Source organism: Panthera onca, chromosome D1 (assembly GCF_046562875.1).
Source record: "Panthera onca isolate mPanOnc1 chromosome D1, mPanOnc1 haplotype 2, whole genome shotgun sequence".
In the NCBI taxonomy this organism is placed as follows: domain Eukaryota; kingdom Metazoa; phylum Chordata; class Mammalia; order Carnivora; family Felidae; genus Panthera; species Panthera onca.
In genome coordinates, this window is record NC_138348.1 from 109,415,380 (window position 1) to 109,437,061 (window position 21,682).

The 21,682-nt window shown below is 40.7% G+C and overlaps 1 protein-coding gene and 1 long non-coding RNA gene across 3 annotated transcripts in view; one reads left to right on the forward strand and one right to left on the reverse strand.

The window, feature by feature from the left end:
* Positions 1-21,682, forward strand: part of GUCY1A2 (guanylate cyclase 1 soluble subunit alpha 2) — a 331,166-nt gene that overhangs the window by 16,148 nt on the left and 293,336 nt on the right. Inside the window, exons 1-2 of one of the 2 annotated variants that reach the window (XM_078432698.2) lie at positions 13,448-13,530; positions 14,958-15,019. In XM_078432698.2, the coding sequence (XP_078288824.1) occupies positions 13,513-13,530; positions 14,958-15,019 (80 nt within the window). In that variant the 5' untranslated portion in view covers positions 13,448-13,512. Of the gene's footprint in view, positions 1-13,447; positions 13,531-14,957; positions 15,020-21,682 lie in introns of those variants that run through there. The other variant, XM_078432697.2, reaches the window with a different exon arrangement.
* On the reverse strand, positions 17,391-20,427 carry LOC132660801 (uncharacterized). The gene is made up of 3 exons (XR_009601899.3): positions 20,244-20,427; positions 18,797-19,091; positions 17,391-18,020 (listed from the first exon to the last, which is right to left on the reverse strand). It is a non-coding gene; the product is annotated as an uncharacterized LOC132660801 (long non-coding RNA).

Sequence of the window (21,682 nt, forward strand, 5' to 3'; positions counted from 1 at the left end):
TTCCAGGGTCTGGCACAAAGTAGCTGGTCAACAAATATTTGTCAAATGAATAAATTTAGAGTAAATATAAGAATATTTATTTTCACTATACCATACAAATGTTGTGAGAAAAAAATGAATTGATAAATACTAATGTACTTTAGGGTTAAAATTGGTAACAATAAACAAAACAAAATAAAACATAATATATAGATTTAAGAAATTATTTTGTCCTACTATTTTTATTCTTTCATAATATGTTTACTATATGCCCACTGTGCATGCTTGACTTTATTGTGTCATGAGCCAAAACACAAGATCTATGGAGAAGAAAATGGTGCTAATAAATATGCAGAGTTGAAAACCAAAGTGTTAAAAAAAAAAAAAAAAAAAAAAAAAAAGAAAACCAAAGTGTTGGGTTTTCCTTAAATACTCTTGTAATCTACTATACCACTCCATTTACATCATGTACAAGGAGGAAGAAATAAGTTTTTGGTATGTGATCAAACCATATTTAAAAAAAAAATTCAACTCCAGTTCATTAAACAGATACCTGTTGTTGGCTTTTTCTGTGCCAAAAATTGGCTATGTCATATTTACATGGGAAAAATTACAATCCCCCCTTTCTGACCCCATTTTTTCTTATGATTCTGTTGCAAACATTTCAGGATTAAAGCATGAAAAAGATTTTATCTTTCTTCCAACCTATTTCTTGTGTAAAGTCTTCCCGAGGGAAAGCAAAAACTCTTGGAAGAAAAACTCACATCACCCCAACAGCACATTTAAGGAGAATCTGCTGCTGCCCTGGTGAGAAGCCTGTCATCCTAATTCGTAACCTTATGGAGATCTCAACGAAAGAAAAAGTGTCTTGTTTAAAAATGCCTGTTGACCAGATTCTCCCAGTGCAGGGTCACTCTGTCTTCTTATTTCACATATTCATGTGTGATTGGTTTAATTTGTGTATAAGAGGTGTCTTGATTTTCTTTTTTATAAAAGTTTTTATTTACTTATTTTGAGAGAGAGAGAGAGAGCAAGCAGGGAAGGGACAGAGAGGGGGGAGAGAGAGAATCCCAAGCAGGCTCTGTGCTGTCAGTGCAGAGCCTGATGTGGGGCTCCATCACCCGAACTGTGAGATCATGACCTGAGCTGAAATCAAGAGTCAGACGCTTAACTGACTGAACAACCCAGGTGCCTGGAGATGTCTTCATTTTCAAAAGTTGTGTCAGGAAATATTTGATTTTTAACTTAAGGAATTTATTTCTTTATTTGTTTTTCACTGAGGAAAGGGTTCAGAGATTATTACAAACTGTGTTTTCATCATGGTATGTACATATATAAACATGAGTTTATTTTAATAGCATTTTTGATATTTACCTATTTATCGACGTATATGTCATTCATGTGTGTATGTATGCATGTATCTGTCTTTCTATCTACTGTTGATCATGCAGGGCAGAAAGAAAAGGACTCTGTCTTTGGATTCTGAATTAAAAAATGCCACTCAGTAGGAATCTGGAGTAGGTATAATTACTATCATTGTGTTTCTTTAATAATTTGCCACGAGTAGTGAAAATGTCTTTTATCTCCTTAACAAAAGAATCTGCCTCTAAAGGCGTTTATGACAAGGAGTGATAATGATGAAGTAACTGTGTTGTAATGGAAATGGAACAAAGATTGGGGGAAAGAGTAAATTGTAGCTCCTGACTATTGTGATTCCATCTGAAGCTTCAGACACATAGGAGGGAGTTTCTGGTGTGGATGCTGGAGAAGAGAGGTTTATTGTTTCCTCCTGATAATAGCGATCAATAAGCACTTTGTGGACCTGACAGTGTTTGCAAGCTAGAAAGTCTCCGTTTTTCCCCCTCTCTCCCTCTTGTGTAAACTTACTGCCATTATAAACACATTTCAAAGAAAACCAGTCTTTCCTTTTGTTCTGAATGAAATTCTTTCTCTAAGAGTTTGCTCGCAAAGTATGAACCCAGCCTTTGTGCTGAAGGAGAATGGTTGGCACCCTCAGCTCTCAAGGACCTAACTGTGTAAGTCTGGTATATGAGGCTGCTGCCTGCTGGTATTTGAAGCACTTGGTCAGTTCATTCCTTATTCAACTACATTCTCGGGATGGGGGTAGGGGGAAGTTGGAGGAAATCAAATACTAAGTTAAATTGTAAGTGTAAGTTTCCACCATTAGCCTTGCATTCTTGACTATTGAGAAAAATCTAGGTCTCAGATATCTAGTTAACACAGATATCCAATTATTTTGATTATAGCAGTGGGATAAATTGTCTTAATCAATAGCATTCATGATGACAGTAATGACAGAAATTACCAATTCCATCGGGTATATAATTGGAAAAAGCATTTTACTACAAGTCACTCCAAGACACATAATAATTTTTCAAAGAAAAATTGAGTAAGACACTTTCAAGTACGGGTCAATAAAAATGTTACCATTGTAGAACTATAACATACGAGGCTAAAAATGTGAATCTGAAAATAAGATCTGACCAATGGTTCTTGGCCATTAAATAAGGTATTCAGCTACTTTCTGTGATTTATAAATCAAATCAAGATACGCCTGCCTGGAAACATCTTAAAAACCTAAAATAACAAAGTTTATTATTTTGTTCTTCCAGAGTCACTAACAGGAATGAAAGCAAGGGTATATCATGTATGCTTTACGTTAAGAGTATCAAAGTTTCTGCCTTGATGTTAAACTCTCATATGCTATGACTTAAGGTTGAAAAAAAATTGTGAAGCAGGGGACAGTTACTTCTGGTTGTCCCTGTTCTCTCTCTCTCTCTCTTTTCTCTCTCTCACTCTCTTTCTCACTGCTGTCACTCTTTCTCTATTATCAAAACCTCATGCCGCAAAAATCTGCCATGAGTCTCTCCCATCAGACAAATTGGACTTACGTTAAATTCTTGGTTGAAAAGTACCTCTCTTGATTTTAAGAACCTTAAAGGAGTGGAAAGTAAGTTTTGGCCGGGGAGGACTGGGAATGGATGGCATGAAGATAGTTCTCTTGGTGCTCCTAAAATCCTGAAATCAAACTTGGTGTCGGTTCCCACAAAGCTCCGACATACATTGATGGCTATAGAAGTGGGTATATCTCGCTGCTTCTCAGGCCGCCTTCTAGAGCCCTCTGGAACTGCAGTAAACTATCTAATGTTCTTGGTCTGTAGGAATCAACTATATATGTGTGTATATATAATATATGGGAGATATAATATGGGATAATATATATTCCTTGGTCTGTAGGTATCAAGTATATATATAAATATGTATATATATATGTGTATATATATATACACACACACGTATATGATGGGATATATATAACATAGGAAGTATAATACGGGATAATATGTAATATACAGGAGATTATATATAATATATATATACATCTATATAAAACTTTGATTATATGCTGTTATACTTATTAATTTTGTATCATAAACTATTATGTGTTTTTTAAAGAGCTGTTACTGCTACTTCAGGGTTCATTTGAAATAAAGCTCACAGGACTGATGTTGTCCTTATGTTTTATAATGCTCAGAGATTCTGGAGATTTGGCTACTGAAATGAATAAATTATGGGTTAATATGTATTGTGCCAATTATGGATGCCCTTGCACTGGGTTTGCCTTGGAAACTCCAGTTAAGAGCCCTTGTACGTGCAAGGAAATTAAATTGTTTTTAAAGCTGGAAAGCACTGGATGATATCCCATCAAGATCTTGTTCCCAAGCATCATTTCATTATAATTCTCTGTTGTTTGGTGTAAATGTGTACATGTGACTTGTGTGGATCCACATTTGAATGACATTTGTAAAGCTGGATGGCAGAGTAAGGTATTTAAAACTCATGTAGTATTCTAGGAAGGATGTGAAAAAATAATACTGCACCAGAAACATTTCTCCTCTTCTGTAGGCAGCTTTTCCCAGTATCCCTTTCTTACTCACATCCTTTTACCCCGCCCCTTTTCCCAGTTACTAATTTTCCATTAGGTAATGAGGCAAGCAAATGGCTAAGAATTACCACATAGTTAAAAGTTTGGTTCTAATGTGAGCAAGCTTCAATGGCTTTTGTTGGAATTCATCTAAAATGACCACAGCAATTCTTATTATCATGGCCATTTTAGGTGATAAATGGCTTATTTTGATTAGTTTTTAGTGTAAGCCGATTTGAAGAGGAGTTTGAAAAATCAAGGGCTTTTGCTGACTGTATTTTTTTTTTTTTTTAGCACTCAAGAACACAAAGCCTTAGTGACATTTTTTTTTTTTTTCCCTTCTTAATTTAACCCCCTTCAGGACTGTGAGGGAATGATGTGCTGACCCACACTTTCCATCCAGAAAAGCCACTAGCAGTGAGTGCCATCATTGGAGTTTACAAGGCATGTTTCGTGCAGGACATGTATGATGTAGGCAGGACCACGATTAGTATTAGTAAACTCCAGTTTAAGGAAGAGGAAACCAAAGCTCAGAGAAGAGCAGTAACTTGCCCAAAGTGAAGATGCCAGCAACCACCTGCATTTTAGTGTCCAGCCTCCTGTTTGTAGCCCTAGCTCTTGCCATCATGGTATGGACATCTGTCTACCCGGCCATGAATTGTTTCATCCTCCACATACCGTGTAGACTCCCTGTTTCGTCTCTCACATGTTTCCTAAGTGTGACTCGCTGAGGGATGGCTGGTCGCAATTTCCTGTTGGTTTTCCTGAACCTGACCATTCCTTGCCAGTTGCGCAGTTCCTGACTGTGCTTGGAGTCCCAAATCGACCGGTGTTAGAAACCACAAGGACTCTTTCTTCATCAGGGCTCTGCCTCCAGGCTGACCTAGTTTGCCTGTCCACTGTCATGTCTGTGCGCTCTGGGCTCCCATAGGCAAGGCAGCTCTGAACAGACTGACAAAAGCCATCATCACTGCCAGTAGTTTAGCTTCCGCCGCAGTCTGGGAAGAGCAATGATGTTACTTGTGGTTTGATTTCTGAATGCAAAAGAAGTCATGATTATCATAGAAATAGTTATGTAAGTGAGGGTTTATATTTCTCTTCATAGGTTGCGTATAATTGTGCATACCCAGACACACACAGATCTTGGTGTAATTAAATACTTTGTGGGAAAGAGTGGGGAAACAGTGTAATAATGGAGTGATCCCTAGAGTAAAAAAATGGGCTCACATAGAGTCGAATGAAAGAAAGTAAGGCTTTTCACGTCATGCAGGGTTAGCGTTCTCTTTGCCTGCATGTTTTTTCCAGAATGAAGTGTGATTATTCCGTGCCTCAGCCTAGGAACGTGATGCATCATAAACACTGATGACGTAGGCGCCATTATCTGCCTAGTAAGCACGCTTCTATCTGTCTGGATCATCAGATTGTAGTTAACACTAGACAGGACTATATTTAGGCCCTTGTTGAGTTTTATCTTCCAAGAGAGGTGGGAGCAGCAGAGCTGGGCAGGACCCTGGGTGGGATTTGGACGGTTGTCCATGTTTCAGCAACCGAGATTTTAAACTGCAGGGACCTGTTCTACTCAGTATCCTGAAGCCATCAGACCTTCAGCCTCTGACTGACTGAACAAAACACCTGTGTCACTCTCGTTGTGGCATCTGCATGACAATTTACTTATTGACAGTGAGCAGTAAGTGTGAAGTGAGGCTCATTACCTGAAGTCTGTGTGGTCAGCACATTTCTTACCTGTTCAGGCTACATGATGAGCAAAGTCATAATTAAAAGTTTGCTTTAGTGGCGTCTGGGTGGCTCAGTAGGTTAAACGTCGGACTTTGGCTCAGGCCGTGATCTCACGGTTTGTGGGTTCGAACTCCACGTTGCGCTCTGTGCTGACGGCTCAGAGCCTGGAGCCCGCTTCGAATTCTGTGTCTCCCTCTCTCTCTGCCCCTCCCCTTCTTGTGCTCTGTCTCTGTGTCTTTCTGTCTCTCAAAAATAAACATTAACAAAAAAAATTTTTTTAAAGTTTGCTTTAATCCACTTGGAGTCAAAGCAAAATGAAATTTCAAGCCGAATGATTCAATCTGGTTTAAGGAGCTATTGGGTTCGATCTTGCTAATGAGACCTGATGCTCCATGGCTGTTGATAAGAATCCATCTGGTTAAGGTGGTTGGGCACTTTTTTGTTTAGGAATAATCTTTCTCCATGTGACGGAGGGCAGTATACCCTGAACGGTGTTAGATGTAATGTTTCATAAACTGTTCCCCTTCCTTCTCTGCCCTGTGGGTTGCTCTCTGTTAACCTCACCTTCTATCCCCATGCCCTGTTTGCATCCTCTTGACCTTTGTTGTATCTGTTGCTCAGTGGCCCATTTTGCCTGGAGCTGTACTTTGGGCTGGATGATTGGAGATAAATCTCCGTCACCCATTTACAAATTATCTTTGAAGCTGATGCATTTGGAGTTGACAAAACATTTCCCCGTTTTGTGGGTTAATTTTGTAATTTAACTGTCAGGAAATCCTACTTCCCTCATCTCCAGGCTCCTGTTGGGAAAACCCCTTGCTGTGGCTCCCAAGTACTAGAAACAATAGAGAATTCTTTGGGAATGCCCAAGTGCAGGCTGCAAAGAAAAGTAAGGGGCTACAAATGATTTCCTGACACGAGGGCCGTTGCTCTCCAGTAGCATATTCAGGAGTTGAAATGATACCAATTAGCTTTGCAGCATCTAATTGGCATCTTTGGGCTGTGAGGCATGTCTGGCAACAGTCCTAGATGTTAGACATGGTCAGTTTAGTTCAATTTAACAATTTTTTGACTACCTCCTCATCAAGAGATTTTTTTTTATGGAATCATCATATAACACATATATGTATCATATTTTGTAGTTTAATTTCATTTTGACCTCGTAACAACCCTGAGAAGTAGCTATGCTAGAAATTTCTGTTTTATAAAAAAGGAAGCTGAAGTTCAGAAAAATAAAATGCTGTATTCAAAATCACACAATCTAGCCAAGAGTTAATTCCTTTCTTTTTATTATTTTATTTATATATTTATTAAATTTTTTTAATGGTTATTTTTGAGAAAGAGAGAGACAGAGTGTGAGTAAGGGAGGGAAGGCAGAGAGAGGGAGACACAGAATCTGAAGCAGGCTCCAGGCTCTGAGCTGTCAGTACAGAGCCCAACGTGGGGCTGGAACTCATAAGCCATGAGATCATGACTTGAGCCAAAGACGGATGCTTAACCGACTGAGCCACCCAGGTGCCTCAAGAGTTAATTCCTTTCAACTGTAACCTTTTCTGCCTTGAAGATTGAAGAATGTGTTTCAGTTTAGAAAAACAGATTAAAAGCTTGGCCGTTTGGAGGCAGTCACATGTAAAGGAGACACATATGTAGACTTAGACACTTAGTACCTACGTGACTTTGGGCATGTTTTTTAACTTGTCTGGGATTAGTTTTCACATTTATGAAGTAGCATAATACTTCTTCTAGGGTTTCTGTGAGGAGTAAATGAGTTGCTCCACATAACTACGGTGTTTAATCAGGAAAACTTAGCATTATTTCTCTTCGTAGACTGAGTCAGACTTGCACCATCTTGTGGGATGCTTTTTGGTTGGAGGGTTCAGGACTGGAGCCATATCCTCTAAAGGTTTGTAGTGCAGCGTGATCCATTGCCCCGAGAAGGTGTCTAGAACCAGTACCGTCCTGTCTCAACATTTTTATTCGGACAGCATTTTTATTCGGACAGCCAAGTTGGCCACGATGGTGCCCAGGGAAGCACGTTTCTCCTAAAGCTTCCCAATTAAGAAGTTAATGACCACACCAGAACTATTAAAATAACAATAACAACATTTATGAATTTGGGGAAACGATTTTACCACCTTGTTTTCAAAGCCATTAAAAATGAATAAAAGGAAATTAGGGATTTCAGTTAGATACATGGAAGGATATTTCAATACTCAACAGAGTGAAAGCAGCTTGTGGGAGAAAAATTGTAGGAGACCCAAGTCCTTGTCCTATTGGTGGCTCTTTCCCTCTGGGTAGCTGAGGCAAAGCACTTTGACCTCTCTGGATCTCAGTGTTTGCATCTGTACAACGTGGATAATTACATCGGAGACTCACAAGGTTGTTGTGAATGTCTAATGAGATGAAAAAAGAAAGTGATTGGTAAGCTGTGAAGTGTTTTACAAACTTAAAGTGGTGTTGTTATTCTCCAGAGTTTGTTGAAAACATCCAAAATTCTTGGATAACTTAAATGTATTCTTGCCGGAAGGAAGGATAGGACTAAATAAATCACCTCTTGGATCTCTTTCAGTTTAAGGAACGAGTGCTTCCAGCTTAAATTGGTATTGTTGATATTAGGTCTTGTATTAAATTGGAACTCAATGGGTATATTTGGAAGGGCATTAAAATAACAGAGGGAAATGCTTGGAAAGGAAACATACTTTGTATAGGAAGACTTGATTATACTGTTGATTAGGGGGTAAGTATATTCAGTTACAATCAATAATTACAATGATGGTAACCACTGTGCTTTGCTAATTAGAGCATATCTCTAATAAGGCCAAGGTGATCAGTTTGAATCCCTGTATGGGTCAATTAGCATCATGTCAGCCTCCACCCTAAGCTCTCATGGGGTCATTCAGGTGTGTACTTGTGTTCACAAGGAGAATAAAATGGAGATTGGATGAAATCATGCAGATCTTCAACCAGTACGGGGAGAAGAAGTCTACCTTCTAATGCATTCGTAGCTTTATTTTTTTTTTCTTTTAGCACACTTACCACTTTTGCTTTTTGTGATTAATTATCTGGACTACCACATTTTGTTTAGCAAATTACTGGTGTCTTTCACTTGAAATGGTACTGCCAAGCTTCCCAAGAGATGGTTGAATCTCCGGTCTGATCCAACCCTCTGTTTTCAAGTGCTTAACTTTGCAATGCTTTACTTCAAATGATCCTGAGAACTAGGAACTTCTTGCAAGTGTTTTTCAGATGGGAAAATGGAAGCATCTTTTTCCCCAAGGTTTCCTACTCCCAGGTGAAGAGATGTTGGCTAATTTTATAAAAAGGTCAGTAGCACAGCTGGGCTTGAAATACAGAGGTCCTGACTCAAAGTTCTATATTTAATTTGCCATCTATTTTCTCTCTCTCTCTTGCTCTCTCTCTCTCTCTCTTTTTTTTTTTTTTTTTGGTTTATATGTAGTAAGTTTAGTCAGAGGCTGGGAAAGTGAATATTTTGTCTTCATATTTAGCAAGATTGATGAATACTGCAATCACATATCTTTCAGAAGCAGTTAAGCTGGTTGTTGGAAGTGACTTACTGTTTTGACTTATTGTTTTGACTAGTTTTATTAATACCAATCATATCATTTGGTCCGTTGGCGTCTATAGGCTTAGCCGTAAAGATAGGGTATCTCACATTATGATTTTGGTCATGTTAAATGATAGAATTTGGCATATCATGTCCTAGTACATGAAATAATCTTGTGGAGAACATGGAGGTCCCTGTGGTGTGATTTAGAGGATGAGAAGTGGTCTCTGCCCCCAGTTTATCTCTCACTGATAAGCCTATTTACCACAATTCCACTGTTAGTGGTTCAGACCATATTTTATAATGTAGGGAAGCTCCTTTTTTATCTTCCTCTACCTTAGGACCAGGGATCAAGTTTTTGAGGAAATGGAGGTATGACTCCTTCTGAGCACCACCTGAGATAAGAGCACTAAAGGTATTTAAAATTTTGATGAGGAAAGGAAGTAGATTATGCAATGATGATTACTGGAGACCTGTTTAGGGAGTTTACATGATGATGGTAGCGATTGAGCCTATCAGAATGCAGCTGAAGATATTAGATGCCCAGGGTGTAAGGAAGGGGTGAGCCAGAGGAGGACAAAGAGTTGAGAGAGGAGGAGTGGAAACGTGTGTCCAAGGCAAGACTTTATTCCTGATTTCGCCTATGTCTTTCTTTGTCTATACAGGTTTGGTGTCAAGATTTTTAAATGTGTCCTCAAGAAGCAGACAATTTGAATCCATGTGATTCTTTAATTGTGTGTTGACGTTAAAAAAATTCTTTCTTACTGGAAACACTTTCTAAGGGGAGAGATGCTCTGTTTGCAAAAGAGGACTTGCAACATCTCTAACTTTGGTTCTTTTTCAGTCAAATGGTGACAATAACACCAGCCTGACTGTTTCCCTGGAGGCCCCTGTGACTGGTGGAAGATCCGCTGGCACGGCACGCGTTACAAAACGTGAACTGTAAAGTGTACAACCAGATCCAAAGTCTTAAGTGTAATGTGCAGTGTAGGTTGGAGGCTTTGTGCCTGGACTCTGGGCAGATTACCTACTCTTCAGTACGGGTTTTGCCTCTTTTTACCTGTGTGACATAGGGCAGCTTCAATTTTGTGCGTCTCCGTTCTCTTACCTGTAAAATAATAACACCCATGTCTACGTCATGCTGTTGATGTGACGAACAAGGGAGTTTGTGTGCAGGGAGCTTACAGCAGTGCCTCTCATAGAGGGAGTGTCTTACTAGCTGTTATGTTGTATGTATGTGTCCCAGCATTGCTGACATAAGTGCCCGGGACTGAGTTGTATGGAAATTTTAAACATCCTTTATTTATGCCTCAAGCAATATAGTTCTTTATTTATCTAAGAAATTCACATTAAGTATAAGTCATTAGTGATAGTTAATAAATGGAGCTGTGTTAAACTTGGCAGTTATGTATGAACACCTCTCAGAAGCTTACTTCTCTTGATATTTGAATAAAGAATGTGTTCTCATTAATGTGGACTTACTCAGTTAAGATAAGGTTTGTAGAGTGTTATTGGTCTTGATCATCATGTTTATACCTTAAACTACAGGTATGCAACCCATGACTGCACATTAGAAGCAACTGGATCTCCCAGACCATTTGAGTTGGAAAATTTGGAGGTGGAACTCAGGCATTGGTATTTTTAGAGTTCCCCAAGGTGATTTTATTTATTTTTTTTAACGTTTATTTATTTTTGAGACAGAGAGAGACAGAGCATGAACGGGGGAGGGTCAGAGAGAGGGAGACACAGAATCTGAAACAGGCTCCAGGCTCCGAGCTGTCAGCACAGAGTCCGACGTGGGGCTCGAACTCACGGATCGCGAGATCATGACCTGAGCCGAAGTCGGCCGCTTAACCGACTGAGCCACCCAGGCGCCCCCCCCAAGGTGATTTTAATGTACAGACAGAATAGAAAACCACTGGCCTAGAGAGTTAGTAATTAAATGTATATCTCTATCATTTAATTGCTGACATTGATATGTAATTTCCTCATATTTAAGTAAATAAAATGACATGGCTATTTACAGATATTTCTTTAAAGGAGGGCCTAGGGTTTCCATTAATTCTGTAGCCTATGGGTGTGTACCGTAAAGCAGAAATGAGAAGCTTGTTTTAAAATTATCAAGGTCACCTGGGCGGCTCAGGTGGTTAAGTGTCCTACCTCGGCTCAGGTCATGGTCTCACGGTTTGTGAGTTTGAGCCCCCTGTCAGACTCTGTGCTGACAGCTCAGAGCCTAGAGCCAGCTTTCTATTCTGCCTATGCCTCTCTCTGCCCCTCTGCCACTCATGCTCTGTCTCTGTCTCTGTCTCTCTCTCTCTCTCAAAAATAAATAAACATTAAAAAACAAAAATTAGCTATGAAGTTTTGTTTGTTTTTGGAAGGATGAAGTGCTGTCAATATTAGCAAACAATATAGAAATCCCAGAATGTTAAAGATGAGAGGGACCCTCAAGGCATCTTGTAGAAAGAGGGGTACACTTTGAAGCCAGTCTTGGCTTTTAGTGGCTTATTCACTTCCTACCTTTGTGATCTTGGGTTCTTTACTTAACCAATCTGAGCCTCAACTTCTTGATCTGTAAAATCGAGGTGAGCATGTGCTTTATATGATGACGAGTGTGTTTCATGGGCACACACACGCATGTCTTACTTCCCTGCCTCCTACCTGATCCCTAGATCCATCTGATGCAGATGTCCATGGCAGGGACTGCGTTGCAGCCTCTGCAGGGCCAGCTTCTGGGAACTGCTTCCTCCCACTCCTCGGGGACCACTTCTCTGGCTCTGTTGGGACTGTTTCATGGCTGGATGTTTGGATCCCATGACCTTAAGTGAGCATAACATTTAGTGTGCAGGGGTCAGTACTGCTGGCCAAGCAGAGTGAAGCTGTTCATGAGACAGGAGATGAAGGAGATCTTGTGGCCATGTGATGGCAGCCTTTGAGTGCCTTCTGTCTGCCCCAGACGATCCGTGTGCAGGACCCAGATGGCTGCCTTGTGTCTCCAACTATATGTTTTTAGCCATTGCTTCTTGGGGTTGAACAGGAACAATGAGAGGTCACTATCTCTATCTTAGCTTGGGGTAAGCAGAGAAGAATCATAGACCTCTTTGTTGTTGTTGTTGTTTTCATGATAGGAATACTGGATTTCATCTTTTTCCCCACCCTTGTCTCTCAGATCCTTCAGCATTTGGCTATAAAATGATTAGGCCACCTAGTTCTCCTGTTGCCCATTCTTTGCGTCCTAGGAAGGAGGTTCGTGGTTTCTTATTCCTTGTAAAGCTTAAGGCCTCAGGTCTTGATTCCAACTATGGGGCTTCAGTGTCCTTCCCACTTGTAAGCCTGCTTTCTAGGACTATCCTCAATCTTAATTTTCAGAATTCTGCTTGTATGACCATCTCTGGACTCATCTGAAGTTTTCATTGGAAATGAAACTGCCATTTTTCTGTTGTTTCCTTTGTCTACTGGAATCAGCACCCTCTTATGATTAACAGTAGTAGGAGCTGTATTGAATTTTTAGGTGGTAAGGATCTCCAAACATTACACTTGTGGGCTGGGCGGTCTGACTTAAATCCTGTGCTCCTCCACTAGATTATGAGACTCTTGAGGGTAGAAGCCATGTTTTATAGCTGAGTATCGTCATAACTATCATTATGTATCTACTGTGCACCAGAGACTTTGCTTTATTTCAATTAATCTCCATAAAAATAATGTACACATGAGGAATCTTAGAGAGCTTAAGTAAACTGCCCAAGGTCACGTGGCTTTTGAGTGGATTTTTGAACTCACTTTGATATTAAACCCTGTGTTCTAAAATCATGTTTCTAAATTCCTTCTGAAAGGAAGGAGCAGATACAGGTAAGAAGAATGGGATCTTGGCCTATAGAATGTTGGATGACCTCTTGAGTCGGGGTCAGGTATGGAGGTGTATTCTTAGAGGAGGAGAGAAGGTCTGCATATCTTCAAAGCCCCTGTTTTTCCCATTAATATACTGACCGGCATTGCTGATGTACGTGGACTAAGAATGGACCCTATGACTCTCAAGGCAGAAGTCACCCCCGTGGACGGCTTTGGCCCACACGTGGCTTTTTTATTCAGGTCAAGAGAGACCCCGAGATTACGTGAAGACATCTCTCACCGATAAGAGCCATTGGGTGAGCAATCAGGCAAACTCTGAAGAGGACTCTCTGAATCCATGGTGATGAGATGTTCTGTGCTGAAGTCAGCTTTGGCTTGCTGATGATGAGGAGATAGTCTGTAGTCACCTGCTGTGTTTGGAGTTTAGACCATCAGAATGTGCCTAGCAGCTCTGGTGAGCGACAGGAAGTATATAAATGCTTTCTGGCATTGGAGCTCTGTCGGATATTCCCAGAGAACGTTTCCCTTTTAATGTATTTGGAAACTATAAATTTAACTCCTGCTGGGGGAAAAAAAAGTAATGGTTTCACAAAAGAAAAAAAGCTCTTTAAAAGGCTTAACTCCTGTCACAAACATGTGCTTTTTAATAACTGGGAAATTCCTGGTGCAGGGAAAAAATGCCCTTTTGTACAAATGAGGTCATTCTGGTCTTAACTGGCCCTATGCACTCTAGTTCCTGCGTTCTGTTCCACGTTTTGTGACCAGAGGTTATTGGAAGGGTAATCCCTGTGTGCATAGTCACTGCTTTTAGGGCATGTTGCCAAAGAGAAAGTTATCTTAGCTCACAAGCTTCCAAGCCAGTGCAAGAGGCCCAGCTCCCAGGGGTACCCGGCCAATGACTGATAATGACTTGGTTTAGCTTGGCCGTGGGTTGAGTTTTTAAAGCACACTTTTCTTGTGCACTGGGATTTTTGTGTCTGCTGCTTCTTTAGATTTCTCAACAGCTCCATTGCTTCTCGATTCAGGAGTGATTTTTCTTGCTTGGGCACATTCTATCTACTGTGCTTTGATTCCGTCCCAAAGAGAAGAAACATCAGTGCCAGATTGAGGCTTCCTGTTCATCTTCTTCACCTGGTGTATATGAAAAACAGCTGTTGAAGGCATTTGCCCTGTACCCATTTCCTTGCACACTTGGAGGCTGATTCCTCCAAAAATTAATTTCTGATTTGGTTCTTACCCCAATTTCTTAATAAAATCTATGTTCAGGGAACTTTGTGGCTACCTGGGTCAGAAACTCCAAGCCCAGGCCCTGTTGCCTAAATAAGTCTAAGAAAAATTTGTTGACCTGGGAGTAAGAAACTATCTTCAGCTCTCCCAGAGAGGCAAGGATTATATGATTCGGCTGGGAACTACTTATGTGTTTGCTGCAGACCCCATTTTGTTGCCCAGAGCACCTGTGGCCCCTCTTGGAGGCCTCAGCATCCTTGCTTGAAATCTCTTGGGTCCTTGAGGAGGTGAGGCTTGATCTGGGCATGGCCCTTGTTTCTTGAGTCCGCCTCCCCTCCACTGCCCTCAAGGCCTCGGTTTGTTGTAGACAACCACAATAAATATTGAACCTAAGGGCTGGTGCAAAAGAATTGGAAAAAATATGGCTAGGAAATGCTATCACCCTTGAAACGCTGGGAAATTCGGGGTAATTGCTGAGTGCCTCATATTAGTTCCTCTGGAGAAAATACATGGCAAAATGCATAATGGGTTAATATTACAAAGTGAAAACTTGTAGGAGATAAATCAGAAGCCCCATATCTGCCTCTGATGCTCAGAAGGGGAAAGGCACTGATTTGCTGATAATATATTTTTATTTTTCTTCTTCTTCCCCAGCCTCAGACGATACAGCAGACTCTCCAGAGGACACTGCAGTATTATGAGCACCAAGTTATTGGGTAAGTAAAACAGACTTTGGTCATTATTTGGGGAAAATTAAAGATAATTACTCAAACACAGCTGTTGAGCATGCGCTTTCCTGCCACCCAAGTCAGTCTTTACCAGTGGCTGTGGGGCAGAGATTCCTTGGGACCCCTGGATTGACTTCCTTTGCTTTATTTTTGTTTAATCCTTTTAAATGAAATTCCCTTTTGGTATTGCCTTTCCTTTTCAACTTTTCTTCTTCTTGTGTTCTTTCCATCTTCTCCACCGAATCTCCTAATTGTGCCTTCATAATACAGTCAGGTTTAATGGTACCAACTGAGAGGCTTTAAATGGGATTTTAGAATCCTTTAGGAAAGTCGACTCAGAGTCATTACAAGCCTAATACAGTTCAAGGAGAGGTATTGCTTTAGTTAGTTTAGTTAGTTCCACGTTCCATATTTGTCTTTAATCTTTCTTTTCTTGACATCGTTGGGATATGGTGTAATGTAAGAAGACAAAATCAAGGAACAGGAACTCCAGCCCTCACCAGCACATAGAAGTTTAAAGTTACTTTAATCTGTTTTGTAAGGGAGGATGACGATGGTAACAGCTAATTGAAGATTAGATGCCGTGGGTAAATGAGATAATTTCAGTGGGAGTATTCTGTAAATAGAAAGCTCCAGATAAGTGTAAGGTATACTTACGACTGGCTATGGCAGAAAGCAATTGGAAATACAGAAGCCTCAATTCACTTTCTGATGCAGACTACCTTATAATGAAGAAGTTGAAGTCATTGACATGAGAGGCAGTGCATATTTGTAATTCACATAGTTAATTTCTCTGAGCTGCCATCATTTATTTGTGTAAGATTGTGAGCACTTTTGAGGAGCTAAGATTCAAATCCTAGTACCTTTTGAAAGGCCATCAAGCATCATTTAACATTTGGGGCCAGTAGTCATTGCCCTGGGGATCGAGACTATATTTGTGGCTAGTAGGCTACACTGTGATTATTTTTTTAAACCAAAACAGAAGAAAAGAAGATTTAGTGGAAACATAATCTCCGTACCTAGTACAATGCCATATACTTTAAGTGCTGGATAATTATGGTAATTGTCATTTCAGAGGGAATTGCTTTGAAACTTTGTCACATGAGTCCTCAAAACTGTGGTACTAGGAGAAGCATATTATTTAAACTCATGAGATGGCTTTTAGTTTGAGGCCATTAGTGACTTTAAATGGTTTACCCTAATGGAGGCAAATGATGTCAAATTAATCTCTCCCCACATATTCTAAAATAAAACTTAATCACTCTCATTGGATTTGCTGCTTCCAAAGTGTGGTATTTGGATCAAATTAGTCAATATACTTGGCACAGTTTCTTGTGTGTGGTGAGCACTACAACCTGTTTGCTCTTGTGTTTAGTGTCATTATTATTTTTAAAATTTTATTTTATTAAAATTTTTTTAAAGTTTGTTTGTTTTTGAGAGGGAGAGAGAGAGTGTGTGCGCGAGCGGGAAAGGGGCAGAGAGAGAGGGAGCATCCAAAGGAGGCTCCAGGCTCTGAGTTGTCAGCACAGATTCTGACACAGGGCTCAAACCCATGAACTGTGAGATCATGACCTGAGCCAAAGTTGGTCACCTAACCGACTGAGCCACCCAGGCGCCCATTTTATTTATTTATTTATTTATTTATTTATTTATTTATTTAATGAAATTTATTGTCAAATTGGTTTCTATACAACACCCAGTGCTCATCCCAACAGGTGCCCGGCTCAATGCCCATCACCCACTTTCCCCTCCCTTCCACCCCCCATCAACCCTCAGTTTATTCTCAGTTTCTAAGAGTCTCTTATGGTTTGGCTCCCTCTCTCCCTTTTTTTTTTCCTTCCCCTCCCCCATGGTCTTCTGCTAAGTTTCTCAGGATCCACATAAGAGTGAAAACATATGGTATCTTTCTCTGTATGACTTATTTCACTTAGCATCACACTCCAGTTCCATCCACGTTGCTACAAAAGGCCATATTTCATTCAAAACCACACTGAGATATCACCTCACGCCAGTCAGAGTGGCTAAAATGAACAAATCAGGAGACTATAGATGCTGGCGAGGATGTGGAGAAAGGGGAACCCCCTTGCACTGTTGGTGGGAATGCAAACTGGTGCAGCCGCTCTGGAAAACAGTGTGGAGGTTCCTCAAAAAATTAAAAATAGACCTACCCTATGACCCAGCAATAGCACTGCTAGGAATTTACACCAGGGATACAGGAGTGCTGATGCATAGGGGCACTTGTACCCCAATGTTTATAGCGGCACATTCAACAACGCCCAAATTATGGAAAGAGCCTAAATGTCCATCAAGTGATGAATGGACAAAGAAGGTGTGGTTTATATACACAATGGAATACTACTTGGCAATGAGTATTTTTAATATTTTAAACACAATACCAGTAACCAAAAAACAAATCATTTCCTGGAATTGCAAATACCCTCTCTTTTGAAATGAAATGGTAACTGATGAAAGGCTCATTTGTGAACTGAACTTATGTCCTCAGGGCAGATTGGAGCAGGAATCTTGTAACTGTGATCAGAGTAGTTACCTAGACTATGTTACCGTATTCAGGAGAAAATTCTTTTTTCCATTAGTAAGAGGGCGCGTTCTCTTTTATCTCAGCCATTGCCTCAACTCTCCTGCTCCCTCTTTCCTTGTAGACATAGCCTGTGGTGATTCTTGGCCTCCAAATAGTCTTTGGTAGTTCTGTTTCTTAGAGACAGTGTAAGGAAAACCGTGCATGTGACTCCGATAAAGAGGCATCCTGATGTCCAGCTGTCTCCAAAGAGACCCGTTAACACATTTTCACCTGAGTGGGGGCTGCCTTCTGAGGACTTGGAAGTACCAGTGCCCGCTGCCTTTATTCGTGGGCACGCGAACAGAGAGATGTTGGTGGCAGTATTGTGACATTGGCCTTTCTTGACTTTGTCTTCCCTCTTCCCTTGGCCCCAGTGTCCCCACCCATCTGTCTCTCTTTCTTCCTATTTCTCTGTAATAGTGAAAAAGGAGAGCATCTATTATGACTAACATTTGAATTCAGTATTCACACCTGCCTGTTGTACTTCTTTCAAAGACACAATTAAAGGCTTTTTATCTCTAACTGAAAAGGAGTGTGTTTCTTCCAGTTAAAGGGATTTCAGGCAATTGGTAAAAATTGCTGAGTATTAGTTTACATGTTTCCGGCAGAGGGTGAGGTTGGGAGAGCGATGGTTTTCCAAATCTCTGAAATAGGGCTTTGCCCAAGGTTTGTCTTGAAGTAATTCAGCTTTAAGGAGCCTTGAGTTGGGAGGATGAATCGGGATGAATGGTAAGGAGTATAAGCTAGCCCTCCTGGGGTTTCTTTTTTTCAAAATTGTAATTGCAGTGCAGTTAACATACAGTGTTATGTTAGCTTCAGGTGTAGAATATGGTTATTCTACATATATCACCCTGTGCTCATCACAAGTGCACCCTTCACCTGTTTCATTCATCCCCCACCCACCTCCCCTTGGGGGACCACCAGTGTGTCAGTGTATTCTCTGTAGTCAAGAGTCTGTTTCTTGGTTTGTCTCTCTTTTTTTTTCCTTTTGCTCATATGTTTTGTTTCTTAAATCCCACATATGAGTGGCATGATATGGTATCTGTCTTTCTCTGACTGATGTCACTTAGCATAACTTTCTAGCTCCATCCATGTCCAGAAGGGTCCCAGCCCTTCTGTTGTGAATTTCTTAAGTCCCCTCTAACCACAGGCCTCCCAGCCTCCCTTTCTTATCCTTTAAAACTGACCTTGGACCTGCTTTATTTATCAGAACTTCAGGACTGCCTGCTGGTCCTTGATGAATTCTTGCAAGTAGTTCACAGAAACTCTCTGAGGCTTTTTTAGTCTCCGAGATGGAGACATGAATGCAGGGAGCAGCTGTTGAAAGGCTCACACAGATGGAGGACGGAAGGGAGGAGCTCGCGAGCCTCTGTCAGGGAGACAGCCTCTCTGTGCCCCAGGAACTTCATCTTCAAAAATTTGTTCTAGTCCTCAGCTTGTCCATTCTCTGGTTCACACAGTTATTCACAGAGACCATTCGGGCTGGAAAAAGGAGGGTGAAAATGATTCATGCCGTGTGGAAAAGCCTCTGAATCCCCACTGTTGCCGTGGCGGCTTCTGGTCTGGACACTTAGTCTTGTGCCTCAACGTTGTGTCCACCACAGAAAGGTGACTAATCAGATTAGATTATGTCCCTTTCTCATTTCAGCCCAATGGTTCTCACTTGTTAAGGTGCATCAGAATCACCTGCGGGCTTGTTAAAACCCAGGGGGCTGGACCTCGCCTGCAGGACTCTGACCCCATGTCTCCCATGCACTCGTGGGGAGTTTCTAATGAGTTTCCAGATAATTCTGCTGACGCTGCTGGGCCAGCTATCACACTGTGAAATCCTTGCTTTACACCATTTAATGGCTTCCTGTGATAGAGTAAAATCTGAACTTTGCCTGTGATCTGGGCTCTGCTTACCTCTCTGATTCCATCTTCTTCCACTCCCCCTTGTCACTCCCCGCCCTCCCTGCCAGGCGTCTGTGGGCTTCTCAACTCCTGCTTAGCCTCAGGACCTTTGCACATACCATCCCACTTTCCTGAAATGGCCTGTCCCCAGATAGGTACATGGATTACTTTTTTTTTTTTTTTTAAATGTTCAGGTCTCTTTTTAAACATCATTATCTTCAGAAAAACATCCCATGGCCGCCCAATCTAGAGAAGCCCTCCATCCCCTCCTTACATCTCCAACCCAGATATTTTGTATTCTATTCCTCTCTGGTATTCCTTTTCATACAATTTATCATAGCTGATGTTATCTTGTTTATTTATCTAAATTACTTTTTTATATTTCTATGCCTTTATAATTGCTTGGTACATAGGAGGGACTAACATGTTTTTTTGGGGGCTTGGGGAAGTGTGAATAAATGAGAAAGTTGCTCCCTGGAGGTATATACATAGAAGTATGTGTCTAGTGGATAAAAGAGTAGATTATGCTTGGAAGGGGGCTTAAAATGAGGGGTAGAAATAATCTCCAGGTTCCATTACAATTGTAGTATCCAAGAGCCTTTCCTGCATATCATAAATTTTACTGATTTATTTGCTTAGTTTCTCCTTTATGTTTAATGTTCTACTACTGTGTGTCAGGCTGAGTTTGTGGTAAGTTTATTTTTAAATTTTTTTATATAAACTCTGCACAAGCACACTCACCTGTCCATACAGCACAGTCTTCTTCCCTCAATATGAGGAAAAGGGGCACTGAGTGCACATCTTTGTGTTAGTCTTTCTGTAACTCCAGCTTCTAGGGGCTGGACTCACTTCTTGGACAGTGTGGTGGAAGGAACAATCAGAACCAGAAGGGGTAAGTAGGGGACAGGCCGGGATCGCCGTCAGAATTGAAAGGCACCCCGGATTGAGGAAAGTCTGCTTTATGATGACTTTCTCCCTCTGATGTCATTGTTGCCTTTATGTTGTGTCCCTCCTGGTCTCTGAGCAGAGGGATGAGAAAATGCTTTGGGAGGAGACCTACCACATACCAGGTTTCCTAGATTTAAAGTCTGATTCTGCCTTTGAATGCTTTAGGGCACATTAGGTAACAAAAACGAGCCTCAGTTTTCTCATTTTTAAACTGGTAACAACATACTGACGTCCAGAGTGCCACTCCCAGACTGTCCTCACGTTTGTGCTTCATGACTCCCCCTGGTCTATAGCTCACCAAAGTGGATTACCACGATGGTGCAGACAGAGAGTTCTTTAAACCCATGATTGGAAAACACGCGTTGATCCATCTTCCTGAGACGGAATGTTCAATCGTTACATATTTTAAAAGCTGAAGCCTGAAGAAATGTATATTCAGAACACTGCCACTCATTTCGAGCCTTTTTTGCCAGAAGAAGCATCATTGTGCTAATATCGCGGGTGGGGCCACTGCCAAGCTCTTTTATTATTTGGGACAACTTTTCCTATAGTCATCTAAAATTAAATTCTCTCATTCCCTTTATCACTGCGGGCCTCATGTTTGTTTTGTATTGCCAACCTTTTTTCTTTTGACAGTCGAATAGGGATTAATAAACTAGAATAATTTCCATAGAATATTAGAAGTAGGTGAACCCTGGATATTCTGGGACACAAACCTTAATGTTATTACTTAGGCTGTCATGATTAGATTTTGTGGCTATCCGTCATTTTATCTAAAAAGTGATATAGCTTCCTTTTCATATATTTACAAAGAATATGTGAATGGATAAACACAATGTTAGATAAAAGCTATTATCTTTTCTCGTGGGTGGGTGGCCCAGTGTGTTAAGCAATCTACTCATGATTTCAGTTCAGGTCATGATCTCACAGTTCCTGAGTTCAAGCCCTGAGTTGGGCTCTGCACGGACAGTGTGGAGTCTGCTTGGATATCTCTGTCCTTCCCTCTCCTCACCTGTCCTGCTCACACACACACTCTCTCTCTCAAAATAAATAAACTTAAAAAATTAAAAAAAATAAAAAATAAAAGCTATTATCTATTAATTGATTACTCTTTTTGAGGCAATGTACTGGACACTTTACACCTCTTATTTTATGGGATATTGACCATCTGTTTCATAAGATTATTGCATAAAGCTCATTTTGTAGATAAGGAAACTGAAGCTGTGAGAAAA